Source organism: Neofelis nebulosa, chromosome 1, assembly GCF_028018385.1.
Source record: "Neofelis nebulosa isolate mNeoNeb1 chromosome 1, mNeoNeb1.pri, whole genome shotgun sequence".
In the NCBI taxonomy this organism is placed as follows: Eukaryota; Metazoa; Chordata; class Mammalia; order Carnivora; family Felidae; genus Neofelis; species Neofelis nebulosa.
In genome coordinates, this window is record NC_080782.1 from 49,815,825 (window position 1) to 49,829,642 (window position 13,818).

Genomic DNA, 13,818 nt, shown 5'->3' on the forward strand with positions numbered 1-13,818 from the left:
TTAATACTTAACAATCTATGCCAAAAATACAGTACTTGGATAAGTATATAATGGACTAAGAAAAATTATTTCTAAATGCTCAGTCTGAAGAAAAACTGAGAAAAGTTGGGCATAAATTACAGATTAATATGACACAGCACTAAGGGCACAGCAAAGACCACAATCAAAAAACTATCTGAAACTTTAATAAGTTGTGGAAGCTGGTTACAGAGGACTACTAATTCTGAAGCACATAATGTTTATAAATGTCACATTAAAAAAAAAAATATATATATATATATATTTTTTTTTTTTTTTTTTTCTTTGAGACAGAGAAAGCACAAGCAGGGGAGGAGCAGAGAGAGTGGGGGAAAGAGGATCCAAAGCAGGCTCAGTCAGTGAGCCCGATGCAGGGATGAAACTCACAAACTGTGAGGTCACGACCTATGTCAAAGTTGGATGTTCAACCAACTGAGCCACCCAGGCGCCCCATAAATGTCACAAATTTTAGGATTAAGTAGTGAATACCTTCATTACAATAGCTAAAGATTTTCTTTTGCACCTACACAAACATCTGTTTGCTTTCCTTCTGTTGAGGGGCATCTAACATACAGACATTATTCAAAGTACATCAAGAGTCCAGAAAATTTTTCTTTTATGACAGGTACATATGGGGGGAAAAAAAGAATAAACACTCAATGAATTTGGTGCAGAAATTTTAAATATTATGAATATTTTTCCAAGTAATTTTTAATTAGTATAAAGTATACACTGGCAACTCACCTTTATTATAGCAAAATATTTTTTTGATAATTATGTCTTGTAAAAGTTAGCAAAAACTGTTAAATATATGTTCTGAAAGTAAACATCTATATTTAAATCTAGACTCTATTTTCTAGATGTGTTACTTTCAGCAAGTTCCTGGACTTCTCTGTGGCCTATTTGCTCATCAATAAATTGAAGATGATAACAATGTTGTCATAATTCTTATTGGCACATGGGAGATACTAAATAACTATTAGCTTTTATTAGAAATACATGGACTTAGAAGATTTCTTCAGTAATATAAATCAGCTTATCAAACTTAACATAGTCAAAGATATTTATTGAGCACCTACTATATAACATACACTGTTCTAAGAGTTAGTAATACAGCAGTAAACAAGACGAAGTCCCTGCCTTCAAGGAGTTCACATCCTAGAGGTAGCAGCAGAATACATGTAAATAAAAGAAGCAGAGGTGGAAATGAGTGACTTAGGTGGATGCATGCTATTTTAAACAGAAAGTGAAGAGAATCAGAGAGTAATGGAAGATGGGGCCAGAGGGGGCAGCAGAGAGCCAGATCGAGTACAGGCTGAGAGGCAGGGAGATGAGAAGTGACTTGAAAAGCTGAGACAGATCTGATTTAGTATTTTTCAAGAATCAATCATTGCTGTGTGGAGAGCAGACTGCAGGGTTAAAATTTTTATTTGGCTTCATGAGAAATGAGCCACACTTCAAAAGCCCATTCAGTACCAAACTTCTAAATATAAGGCAAACACATCAAACTAAGGATGTTACTTAACCATTGTGGTTTAGCTGCAAATAAAAACAGTTTTAATCAACAACCCTAAGCTGAAGAACAAATATGAGAAAAATCAATAGAAAAAAATCCTCAGTATATTTATTTGCATTGTTCTTTAACGATCTTCTAAAAATACATGAAAACAAAAGTCAAAAAAACCCAGGAAACTGAATTTTCAATGCATATATTTTTGCTATTTTAAAAATTTAAGGCTATCTGAATGAGAATTTTTGAGTGAAACATTTCGAAAGCATGCATACACATTTACCACATAATGGTGAATGGTGAATTTATGTGGAAATTGAAAAAAATTATTGATATTTGAATTATGTAGAACTTAAATACTTTCCTAAGAATTTCAAAACTAAACAAATTTGCATGTCAAAAGACATTCTAAAACAATTGGCAAACTCACTTAAATACAAAACATGCCTATTGTTACACATTAACAAAATTACTCCAACTAATAATTCATTAGCTAAATTTATCCACAAATCATAATTAGCTATAAATTAGTTCCAACACGGGAATACATTATGTTCTTTTACCTGTGTTTAATTTTCAGGCTAAAGAACTCTGGTAAGCCAAAATAATTTCTTGCCAACTTGGGAGAATGGGCTGAATAATCGGAAAGCCCTTTCTGCAATGTGCGTTCCCCGTATATATTGCTCATCTATTGTCAGAGATGGCAAATTTGATTACTTAGAGGGTTCTTTTTCTTGATACTGTTCAGTTTCTTTAAGAATTAGGGGATGTCTGGGTGGTTCAGTCAGTTAAGTGTCCAACTCTTGGTCTCGGCTCAGGTTATGATCTTGTGGTTCAGGAGATTGAGGCCCACATCGGGCTCCATGCTGACAGCATGAAGCCTGCTTGGGATTCTCTCCCTCTCTCTCTGTCTCTTCACCCTCAATCCCTACCCCTGACCCCTGCATGCATGCTCTCTCTCAAAAAAATAAACTTAAAAAAAGAATTAACTGTCAAGTTCAAAAAATAAATCTTTTTACATTTTAGGAGAATGTTTTACATTAGTACTATCTTTAATATCTTTAGAAAATACAAAACAAACTGAACAAAGATTAGCAGATAGAAATTGCAATATGTCTCCCCAAAGACTTTATTCCTCAACATATCTTTTTAAAGAATTACTTCTACTTCTGTAACATGTTTTCAATATTACAGTAAAAGCATTTATGACTTGGTGAAAACAACACATGGCATACACATTAGAGATATTTGTATGAGTTTTCCTATATGTAGGTTAAGATGTCCATTCAGGTGAAGAGTTTTATGAAAGAGTGCTCACTGAAAATAATGATGCATGGATTAAGACACAGTCCTTACATACTTGTAAATAATCTAATCTAACAACAATATTTTCTTTATTCTTTTAAACACTATATTCCTTTGTTTTTTTCTATGTTATAAATGATTTTCTGCATTACATAATAAGAATAGGTATTTCAAGAGTTTATGTCAGGTAATATGCTAAGTGTTTCACATGAACTTAATCCTCACAAGAACCCTGTAAAATAATTATCATCTCCATTTTCCAGACAGAAAAATTTAAGAGATATTGTTCCAATGCCCAAGACCACTGTTTCTTCATAGTAGACCTCAGATTTCGATTCAGTTCTGATCTCTGAACCAAACTGCTTCCTAGATCCATTAAATATCACCTGGAGGTATAGTAGAAGAATGTGTTTTGCTAGCAAATTACTATAAAAACATATATATAAACATATGTAATTAGACCAAACAAGGAAAGCTCATGAAGTGACACCTTAAAAAAGCATAAAAGAGGGGCACCTGGGTGGCTCAGTCAGTTAAGCATCTGACTTCAGTTCAGGTCATGATCTCACAACTCGAGGGTTTGAGCGCCACATCAGGCTCTGTGCTGGCAGCTCAGAGCCTGGAGTTTACTTTGGATTCTGTGTCTCCCCCTCTCTCTGCCCCTCCCCTGCTCGCACACGCTCTCTCTATCTCTCTCTCAAAAAACAAACAATAAAAAAAGGCATAAAAGAATAAACAGTTCATATACATTGTCCAAGAATATTAAGTAATGTCAGTTGAGGTTAAAAGGAGTTAACTTTTTGTACATAAGAGCTATTACAAATACTAAAAAAGTACTTTTTCACAGCTAGATATATCTTAATATGAAAGATAAAACAATAAAATTTCTTCAAGATTAAAATGTTATTTAAACTGCCTATACTCTTGGGTCACTTGGGTAGCTTAGTCAGTTAAACATCTGACTTCAGGTCCGGTCATGACCTCACAGTTTGTGGGTTTGAGCCCTGCGTCAGGCTCTGTGCTGACAGCTTAGAGCCTGGAGCCTGCTTCAGATTCTATGTCTTTGTCTCTCTCTGACCCTCCCCTGTTTGCGCACGCTCTTTCTCTCTCTCTCAAAAATAAATAAATGTTAAAAAAAAAAACTAAGAAAAAAAAGGCTGCCTTTACTCTTTATTTTTTCTTAAAAGAATTATTAAGTAAACACTAGAAATAAGTAAGAGGGGCGCCTGGGTGGCTCGGCTGAGCATCTAACTCTTGATTTCAGCTCAGGTCATGATCTCATGGTTCCTGGGATCAAGCCCCATGTCGGGGTCTGTGCTGACAGCACGGAGCCTCCTTGGGATTCTCTCTCTCCCTCTCTCTCGGCCCCTCCCCTGATGGCACTTTCTCTCTTTCTAAATAAATAAACATTAAAAACTAATTTGTTTAGGGGCGCCTGGGTGGCTCAGTCAGTTAAGCGTCCTACTTCAGCTCAGGTCACGATCTCGCGGTCCACGAGTTCGAGCCCCACATCGGGCTCTGGGCTGATGGCTCAGAGCCTGGAGCTTGCTTCCGATTCTGTGTCTCCCTCTCTCTCTGCCCTTCCCCCGTTCATGCTCTGTCTCTCTCTGTCTCAAAAATAAATAAACGTTAAAAAAAAAAAAAATTAAAAAAAAAAACTAATTTGTTTAAAAAAAATGAAATAAGAAAATAATTTAAGAGCACACAAAAAGGTTCAACTGTGGAGCCATACTGTAAAAACTAGAAGTATTAACTAAATAAGTGGTACTTAAAATTAAATAAAAAAAAAAAAACACACACACAAGTACTTTCAGTGGATATATCAGTAAACAAATGAAAAACTACTTGTAAACTAACACTACAGGGCACAGAAAAACATAAGAGACAACTAAGTGATTTTTAAAAGCATTTTGACAGTAGTACTAAATTGGCTAATTTAAACTACAGAAATATTGGCAGAAGATAAATTAAACTCTTCTGTCTTTGGAATTAAATTCTTAATATCTTCTTATATCCACTTACCATAAGAGAGGGCGGATAATTAATTATTTCACTAATAACAATGATCTATTATTGGTTCCCAAAAAAGTTGATAGGGGAAGAATAAAAAGCTGACAATCATGTCTGCTTTCAAATTCTAAGAAGCAAACAGAACAGAGATTTACTGGGAAGACAGGGAAAATAAGGGGGAAACCATCTGGTGACTAAAAAGCAAAACTGACAGTAAGTTCAAAATATAGTGTAATTGTAATGGCAAGTTTACTTTTCAAGTTCAGAAAATACAGTACTACTCCAAAAAAAAAAAATGTATTATCTGTTGAAATAACTGAATGAAATATTTTCTTAAAAAGTAAAAGGTTCTCCTTCTGGAGTCTAGACTAGGCAACAGTAGTTTCTATAGCTCTACAAACATTTAGGGGATAAAACCGCATGTTAACACCAACAAAAATCAACTTATAAGGGAAAACGCAAGCTATGCTTAAGAAAATAAGAAAGGACTACCAATAGCAGTTGTCCACCAATAGCAGCTGGCCAGCACTATTTGAATCACTATCATAAAAAGAGTAAGGGCCACCGATGAAATAGATTTACCACTAGTACTACTCTGTGCAATGGAAGAGAAGGATTAACTGGGCTTGAATAATAAGTAGCCATTTTGATCTACCACTATCTGTCACGTTGACTACATTCCCAAAGTTTGGAGAAAAAACAGAACAGAACTGTAGCAACTTTTAATTTACCATGTGTGGGATAACAAAATATCAAAGAATCCAACTTTATTACAAGAAGGCAGGTCACACGATGATAATGGTCAAGCTAGCCCTAGTTGGTGGGAGTGGTGCCACTTATCCCTTCCTGCCACAGCTGCCTTTCATGCAACTTGAGTACAAGTGGGAGGAAACTGGTACTCTAAGCTCTGGCTGGCCTATGACTTTATCTGCTTTTCCTCAGTTCCACAGTATTCTGCAAAACAAGCCATTTAATACTACCAGGAGGTCAACAATTGTGGAAAGTATCTCCTCACCCTCCATGTCTTCAAGCTCTCAATAGCCAATATCTGAAATACATCGTTATACTTCAGAACTGCCACCATACTTGATCTAACTGCAGCTCTAGGGAACACATTTTGAAAGAAAACATTTTTCTTTCTCAAGTAAACCTCGCTGGGTAGGGATATATGCTAAATAAAAGCCCTAGTTTTCCTGAGTCATTGGTTGCATTTATTTACTGCATAAAGCATTTAAATATAACAATTATTGATTACCACTTTAAAAAAAAATCCTTTTTCAGCCAAAACTGTCGCTGGAGAATGACTTTCCAAAATCTATGTGCCATTATGAAATACCAGTTCCATATCTCCCCCCTGCCCACGCAATGGAAATTCATGTCTCCAAATAGCCAGTAAAGTTGAAAACAGCCTTTGTCTACCCTCATCCTCTCATTTTACTGATAAGGAATCTATCATTTGGATATTTATGCGATTCTCTGCAAAATTATACATATGGCTAGCTTAAAAGGAAGTATCAGAATCTGAACCCAGGTCTCTAAAACCCCTAACTTGTGCCCTTCCTAATACATAAGACCTAATTCTATTAATCCAAACTCTCCGAGCAGTCCTTAATCACTTCATCGTTTCTTCATTTCCAAGTTCCCTCAATACCTTATTCCTCTAATAATCAAAGCAGCCATTCTACAGATTGGTTTCTCCTCCATTATGGCATTTTAAGGTGAAGAATCTAACTGGACACTGTGCCACAGGTACTGGTTCTGTAAGATGCTTACATTTTGAGGGAAGAATTTTTTTCTCTCCTGCCAATGAAAGATGAAAATTAAATTCTAAGTATTCAGTAAAATAACCTCACATTCTAATCTTAATATCATGTGTCAGACACCCACAAAAACTTTAAAAAGTCCTTGGTGGCAGAATTCTTACATGTTCCTGAACTTGGTTCAAGTCTCCATTTTAAAATGGGTAGTAAAAAGGAAGACAGAAGTTCTTTTTCAACAACAGTTCTTCCATTAGATGACTTGATAACTACTTATGTGCCAAATTTCACCTGAACACTTGAAGATTAGTAACATGGGTGATAAAGACAAACAATAGCAAACGTACAACATCAGCAGGAACGTTGCCTTGATTTCTGTCTCCTGAAAAATGTATATAGCTTCTGCAAATTTGTGAGTACCACAAACTTAGTTCTCTAAGATAACAAGGTTTCTCTTAGATCTCTTTTGCTGCTCTCTGGCTTAGAAATAAAGAGTTTTGTAGAGACTTTTGGACTTTCAAAACTATTTAAGCTAGTATCCCAGTCTTTACACCATATTAATAAACAACCAATGATCCAATAAGGCATGCACAGTGTCCATTGGAAAAAAATTAAAAATATAAAAAACGAATGAACCTGTATCTGGAAAAGAACCATGATTTTATCTTTAGGAAGCAAAGGGCATATAAATAGCAAAACAAACCCAAAATAAATGTCTGAGGACTTAATGATCAAATGAACAGCTGATAAAGGAAAATTATTAAAGCAAACCGTTTCTCAAACATGGAGTTTCTCTTTTAATATTTATCTCCCTCTCAATGCAGAACATCTGCTACAGTCATCCAAAGTATACTGATCTAAATATACTGTGGCAAGAGCTTTATATGTAAAGTCCTTAGTCCTTAAGCTTTACAACGTTGTAAGGCAGGTATCTATCATTATTTTCATACTGCACCTAAGAAAACTGGGGCACCTAAAGTTACTTAACTTGCCAAGGTTACAGAGCTTGAACCCAGCTCTGAAGGCTCTAAAACCCATGTCCCTTTGGTGCTCTACTGCCTTCTTGGTAGCACAGCAAATTGGAAAATATGGTCAAATTCTAAGTTCCATCTGATGATTATCCAAGCCACTATAAATTGTGTTTTTTGGTTTTTGGTGTTTTGTTTTTTTTTTTTTTTTGGTGTCAAGAAAAACTGAAAAGTTTGCCATCAACACTTCCTGATTTTAGGTTGGGTCGGTATCACCAATGTTTCTGTCACCACACGTATTGCACAATCACTAGAAGCCAAAGGAAGAGGACTGGTTAAATTCTTAAACTTTATTTCCTGCTGGCCTAGAAGTCCTTAATGTTACGTCTGTTAAGTGTTAAGGTTTTTCTGGTGTAGTGAGACACTAAAGTTATAACCTAACTCTTATAGGAAATCATCTATGCATTAGTCATTTTACCTGTCAGGGAAGTTAAAAGCAGATCAACGGGATATAAACCTGGGTTGTTTCCTTTTTCAGGGTAAATTTCTTAATGACTTGTTAACTAAGCCCAATGGAACAAGTGACCCTCCAAAAACGAAATGTAGTGGAAAAGGAAACAGAGGAAAAGAAGAATCACAGTAAGTAATGTGGTGATCTACTTTCACTAGTGTTAGAAAAGCAAAGGATGAATCTCCTCTTGAGTAACTTCAGCCTGACCACAATGGCCACTTGTTACACCTACCACCCACTCCAACACTTCAGGTTCATTAGGAATGAAAAGAAACCTAGTAAGCAACCCGACCAGGCCTAAGTCTCCGCACCACACCCTGAGAACACAGAGGGTCAGTGCATTGCGTCCCCCACCTCCAAGCCTTCCCAGCTGCCCCGGAGGCAAAACCCCACAGCCTGGGGCCAAGACAGTCCTCCAACCAGGGCAGTGACCCAGCTCTGGACAATCCCACCCCCTCCCCTGACAAAAGGGTCTGTGCCTAGAGGGATGGGGGTAGGAGCAAGGTGAGGAAGGCCTGCACAGGAGAGGAGGGGGCTAACAGGATGTTTTGAAACGAGGAAGGGTCCCTTCTCACCCTCGCGGGTCGGGACCTGCTCCGGGTCGGAGAGAGAGCCGGTCGCCGCCATGATGGGACTGGCCGAGCCGGGGGGCGTGACGCGGGCAGCCCCGGGCGCAGGGCCAGCTCCCCTTCCCCCTTCCTCCCCTCCTCTGCGTGGGCCTTGGCCACAACTGACCCCCGATACTCACGCTTTGTCCACCAGCTCCCGCACCTTCCACATGTTCAACATCGTGCCCCGCGCGGGCCGAGCCGCCGGCTCCCTCCCCTGGTCCCCACAGACCCCGGAACACTTCCGCGCCGGGGCAGATCCTGGCCGGGGTCACCGCCGCCGCCTGCCGCCTCGAACTCCCCCAGTTAGGTCCTTCTCTTGCCACAGCCGCGGCGCCGCCGGTGACACGTCGAGACGCGGGGGCAGAGGCGCTGCGTGGAGCGGAAGTGCCCGACTTTCCGCCCTCTGCGCGCGGGGCACGCCGGGACTTGTAGTTCTCCCCCGGCCTAGCGGACAGGTTAAGCTGAGAGAGTTAGTGTGATAAACTTGGTAGTATTTCTGTTAGACTCTCCGGTCCTACGCACCCTTCCCCATGCCTCTGACCTTCAAAACCAGAAACTCTGGGGTGGGGACCAGGAATCTGTGCTTTACGGAGTCCTCCGTGCTCAAGTGTCAGAAGCACTGGTATAGGATCATGCAGCCCTCAGACACATTTTCCAAATAGTAAGTATTGTTTCTCCCTAGAAACAGTCCTGAATATGTAACAAATACCACAGCGTGCTATGATTTTGAGTCTTCGAATACCTCATTGAAAGGAATTTCTTGTGAAATAAGTCTTGTTAAAATAGTACCTGAGGGGCACCTGGGTGGCTCAGTCAGTTGAGCATCTGACTTTGGCTCAGGTCAGGACCTCACTGTTGGTGGGTTCGAGCCCCACATCAGGCTCTGTGCTGACAGCTCAGAGCCTGGACCCTGCTTTGGATTCTGTGTCTCCCTCTTTCTGCCCCTCCCCTGCTCTCTCTCTCTCTCTCTCTCTGTCTCTCTCTCTCAAAAATAAAAGATTAAAAAAAATTACTTGAGATAGGAAAGACCCCCCGCTAATATCCTCAAAGGGGGAAAACTGAGAGCTTTTCCCCCAAGGTCAGGAACGCCACAGGGATGTCCACTCTCGCCACTGTTATTCAACATGGTATTGGAAGTCCTAGCCTCAGCAATCAGACAACACAAAGAAATAAAAGGCCAAAGACATGAAAAGACACTTCTCCAAAGAAGACATCCGGATGGCTAACAGACACATGAAAAAATGCTAAACATCACTCATCATCAGGGAAATGCAAATCAAACCACGAGAGACTCTTAAAGATAGAGAACAAACTGAGGGTTGATGGTGAGAGGTGAGTGAGGGATGGACTGGATGGGTGATGGGCATTAAGGAGGGCACTTGTTGTGATGAGCACTTGGTGTTGTATATGAGTGATGAATCACTGTATTCTGCTCCTGAAACCAGTATTGCAGTGTATGGTAACTAAGTAGAATTTAAATTAAAAATTAGAAAGAAAAAAAAAATAAAACCTATTGCACTCTAATTCTGTGATACAGTGGTTTTATATTTAGACAGCTACCTAATATCCTCCTTAGATACTTTATCTTCAAGCTCAGAAACTTAGTTCACACTCTATGGGAAACTAGAAAGACAACACTGTAACACATGCAAGAACTTGGCAGGTTTATATTCTTAAGCATAAGTACAAATACACACTGCACTCAGTGTTTTATTGCAGTGGTTGCTGTGACTTCATTTTCTTGCTTATTCATTTTTAACAATGGTCATGTTAGAAGTGCAAAAGAAACATTAAAATTCATTTGGCCCAACTGCTTGAATTTTACAGTGCTTTTCATTCTACACGGATGTATTGAGCAGAAATCTTCTGTGTGCCAGGAGTAGGGAATACAGCTGGGAACAAGACCAACAAGGCCTCAGCTCTCTTGGATCTTACAGGTCTTTGGAGCAAATATAATAATCAAGGAAACATTTAAGATAATTGCAGATAGAAAATTGTTGAAGAAAACAGAAGATAATGTTGAAGAGAATGGTGTTAGAGGAAAGTAACAATACAGAGTATTTAGGGCCTCTTTGAGGACTCTATAATTAAGCTAAAACTTGAATGATGAAAAGGAGCTGGACATTAAAAAAAGAAAGAAAGAAAGAAAGATCTGCCAGAAAAAATACCTGGTGGAGGGAACAGATGAAGACTGATTCACAAGGGAGAAGTGAAATTGATTGCTGCTAGTTGAGAAGCTTGTTAACAATGGTCCTAAATCAAGAACCCTGAACCTCTGACCCCTAGTTCCTCAGGTCAAGTCACCTCTTCACATTGCATCCACTTAATTATTGGACGCAGCTTTGAAAAGGGTTTCAATACAGCTTTTGGGATTAAGGCCTGGGAGAAGCAAGTTGAAAGAATTGCCAGATAGAAAAAGCAGAAATCGGGACAAAGCTATCTCAAAGCTTTGTCAAGATAGGAATGCTCAAGCGGACATAAAGTGAATTGGATTGGTGGGTGGGAAGAGGCAGGGAAAGAGGAGCAGAGATAGGTAGACAAATGGTGCTTTCAGATGAGAAGTTTGTTTTCTGTTGAAAAGGCTGTCTGGTCCAAGATTCAAAGGATGGAATGTGGCCAGAGAAGATAAGAAAGAGAAACTACCTTGCATAAATAAGAGCTCAGCAAGTTAAGTTTCAACCACGCAGGTCCAGGGTACATCAGAAGAATGGGCCTGGCATAAAAACAACCACCTTCCCTGCCCTGGGCCTGTTTGCACATTCATAGCAATTCGTAGTCAGCCTTTCCAGAATTACCTAGAGAGTACAATGTCATTGTCTACTTTGCTTGTTTCAACACCAAGTTTGGAAGTGTCTAGACTTACTCCAGAGTTATCACACCAGGGGCATCTAGAATGTAACACCAAAAAACTTGCCTGTCTACCTTTGATTCTAATGGACTCAGAAGAACCAGCCAAGAAGACTGTGTGCAAAAGTGGTCTCCAAAGACTAATCATTTGCATGTCAACAAAGTGTTCCATTTTTACCTTTTATCTTGCAAGTTTGTGAGCAGTTTCCATAGTAACTTCTTTGTGGCAATTTAAATGTGTCCATTGTCGAAAAATAAATGAGAAAACGTCCCACTCACCCCTCTTCAGGAAAACATACATTTTTCACTAAATGAGCTGACACTTTTAGTAAGGCCAAACCAACACAAGGTTTGAAAGCAAATGTACTCAGATGTGTGAGGTGCTGTTGTAGGCCCTGACTGCTTATCTTCTGTGGTTGGCTCCCTGGTGTTTCCTTCTGAAGATTTAATTCATGGTACATAGGTGTGGCAGCCATGGGAAGGCACAGCCTAAGTCTCTCTCCAAGAGAACCAGTTGCAAGGAGTGTGGATGGCCGACAGCTTGCAGCAGCCGCTCCTCAGGAATCAATCACAGCACTGACACAAAGCCCTGCTCTCACTGGGCTACTCTCAGGCAGGGATTGAGTATGTTGGAGCCAGGTCATTTCTTCCCGGTGCAAGACTTCTCTACCGGGCAAGCATTGCCCTGGACTTCCCATCAGCCTCGCCCAGATTACCTCCAAGTTTCCAGTTTCGTTGTAATCAGGCAGTCTTCCTACCCAATCTTCCTTCCTCCTCTTTCACCCTTAATAGGTGTCAGAACTTCCTTGTGGTCTGAGGCTGTCTCCACCTACTGTTGTTTCCTCTCCCCTTTCTTCTTCATAGATGTTTCCCCCAGTAAATCTCTTACACTTCTAATTCCATTTTGGCTTCTGCTTCCTGTAGTAACCAAATTGACAAAACAGGCAAACAGTTGTACCTTGGTTTCAGTATTTGGCCCATTGAGTCCTGTTTTTGATCACACCTGACTATTCCTCTCTAGAAGTTGAGATAGTTGGTTTCTAATCATATTGTGAGAGTTGCCATGAGAGCCATGCATATTATATATTGCACAAAACAAGGGCCACCATTTACGTGGACCACCATGAACTGCCAGATAATTAACCACAGAGAAGAAATATAAAGAGCAGTTAAAGAGAGTAGATTCTGGACGCAGACAAACCTAGGCTCAAACACTGCATCTGCTTGCTATTCAGTGGCTTGGTCATTTTGGATACATTAATTAAACCAGTATAAGACAGTGATTATGAACTGGACTCTGGAGCCAGATTGCCTGGGTTTGAATCTTAATTTTGCTACTTATTAGCTGTGTGACCTTGGGGAAATTATTTCACACCTCTGTGACTCAGTTTTCCCATCATAATGGGGAGTAGTAGAAACCTACCTTAAAGGCTTTTTTAGACAATCAAATAAGGTAATGTTTAAAAAGAATCTGTAACATACGTAACACACTCAGTAAATGTTAGCAGTGCTGCTGCTACTATTATTACTACTACTAGTAGTAGTAATTGTATTAATCTGTAAAATGTATTCAATAGTCAACAGGTATTTAGTAAGTTCCTACTATGTTCTAGGTACTGTGCTAGGTGGTAGATATATAACTGTAGATAAAACCAACAGAGTATGCAGCAAATAGATGTGTTAGACATAGTAAACTTAAAGCAGACTGCTGAAGAACAAATGAAATCATATATGTGACTCACTTCACACGGGTCCTACATGTAGTAAAGTGCTCACTAGATTCTACCTTACTGTTATTATCAAGCCACTTATGTGGATCTCAGCTCTTTTCCTTATAAGCTGATAGGCTGTTCTATCAGAGTATCCTAAACCTAGCCATACATCAGAAATTCCTGGACATCTTTAAAAATTTCAGGTTTTTTAATCCTGCCCTATGAGTTCCTGATTCACTAGTATATTATTTTCTATACTTTCTGTCACTTGTGACAGAAACTCGAAGCTATCTTAAGCAGAACAAGGGAGTTTTTTGACACAGGAGACTGGGGAATTCAGAGATAAAATTTGCCTCAGGAACTTAGCATATACTGTCAGAACTCTCTCTGATTCTCATTTTCCTCTATTGCAGATAGGTTTCTCTTAGTTGGCAGGAACTCGGGCTACTACTTTGTGGAGAATGGGTTCTATTTTTTTCAGTTAGGCAACCAAAGAGGAAGAGACACTTTTGTCTTTTATCCAGTGAGTCTAAGAACACAGGGAAGGACTCTGACTAGCCCAGTTTGGA

At 39.4% G+C, this 13,818-nt stretch overlaps 1 protein-coding gene across 2 annotated transcripts in view; it reads right to left on the bottom strand.

The window, feature by feature from the left end:
• CLINT1 (clathrin interactor 1) overlaps positions 1–9,019 on the bottom strand; it is a 59,006-nt gene extending 49,987 nt beyond the window's left edge. For both annotated transcript variants that reach the window (XM_058721671.1, XM_058721661.1), the window contains exon 1: positions 8,828–9,019. In XM_058721671.1, coding sequence (XP_058577654.1) covers positions 8,828–8,868 — 41 coding nt within the window. In that variant the 5' untranslated portion in view covers positions 8,869–9,019. The remainder of the gene's footprint in view (positions 1–8,827) is intronic.
• Positions 9,020–13,818: the final 4,799 nt, after the last annotated feature.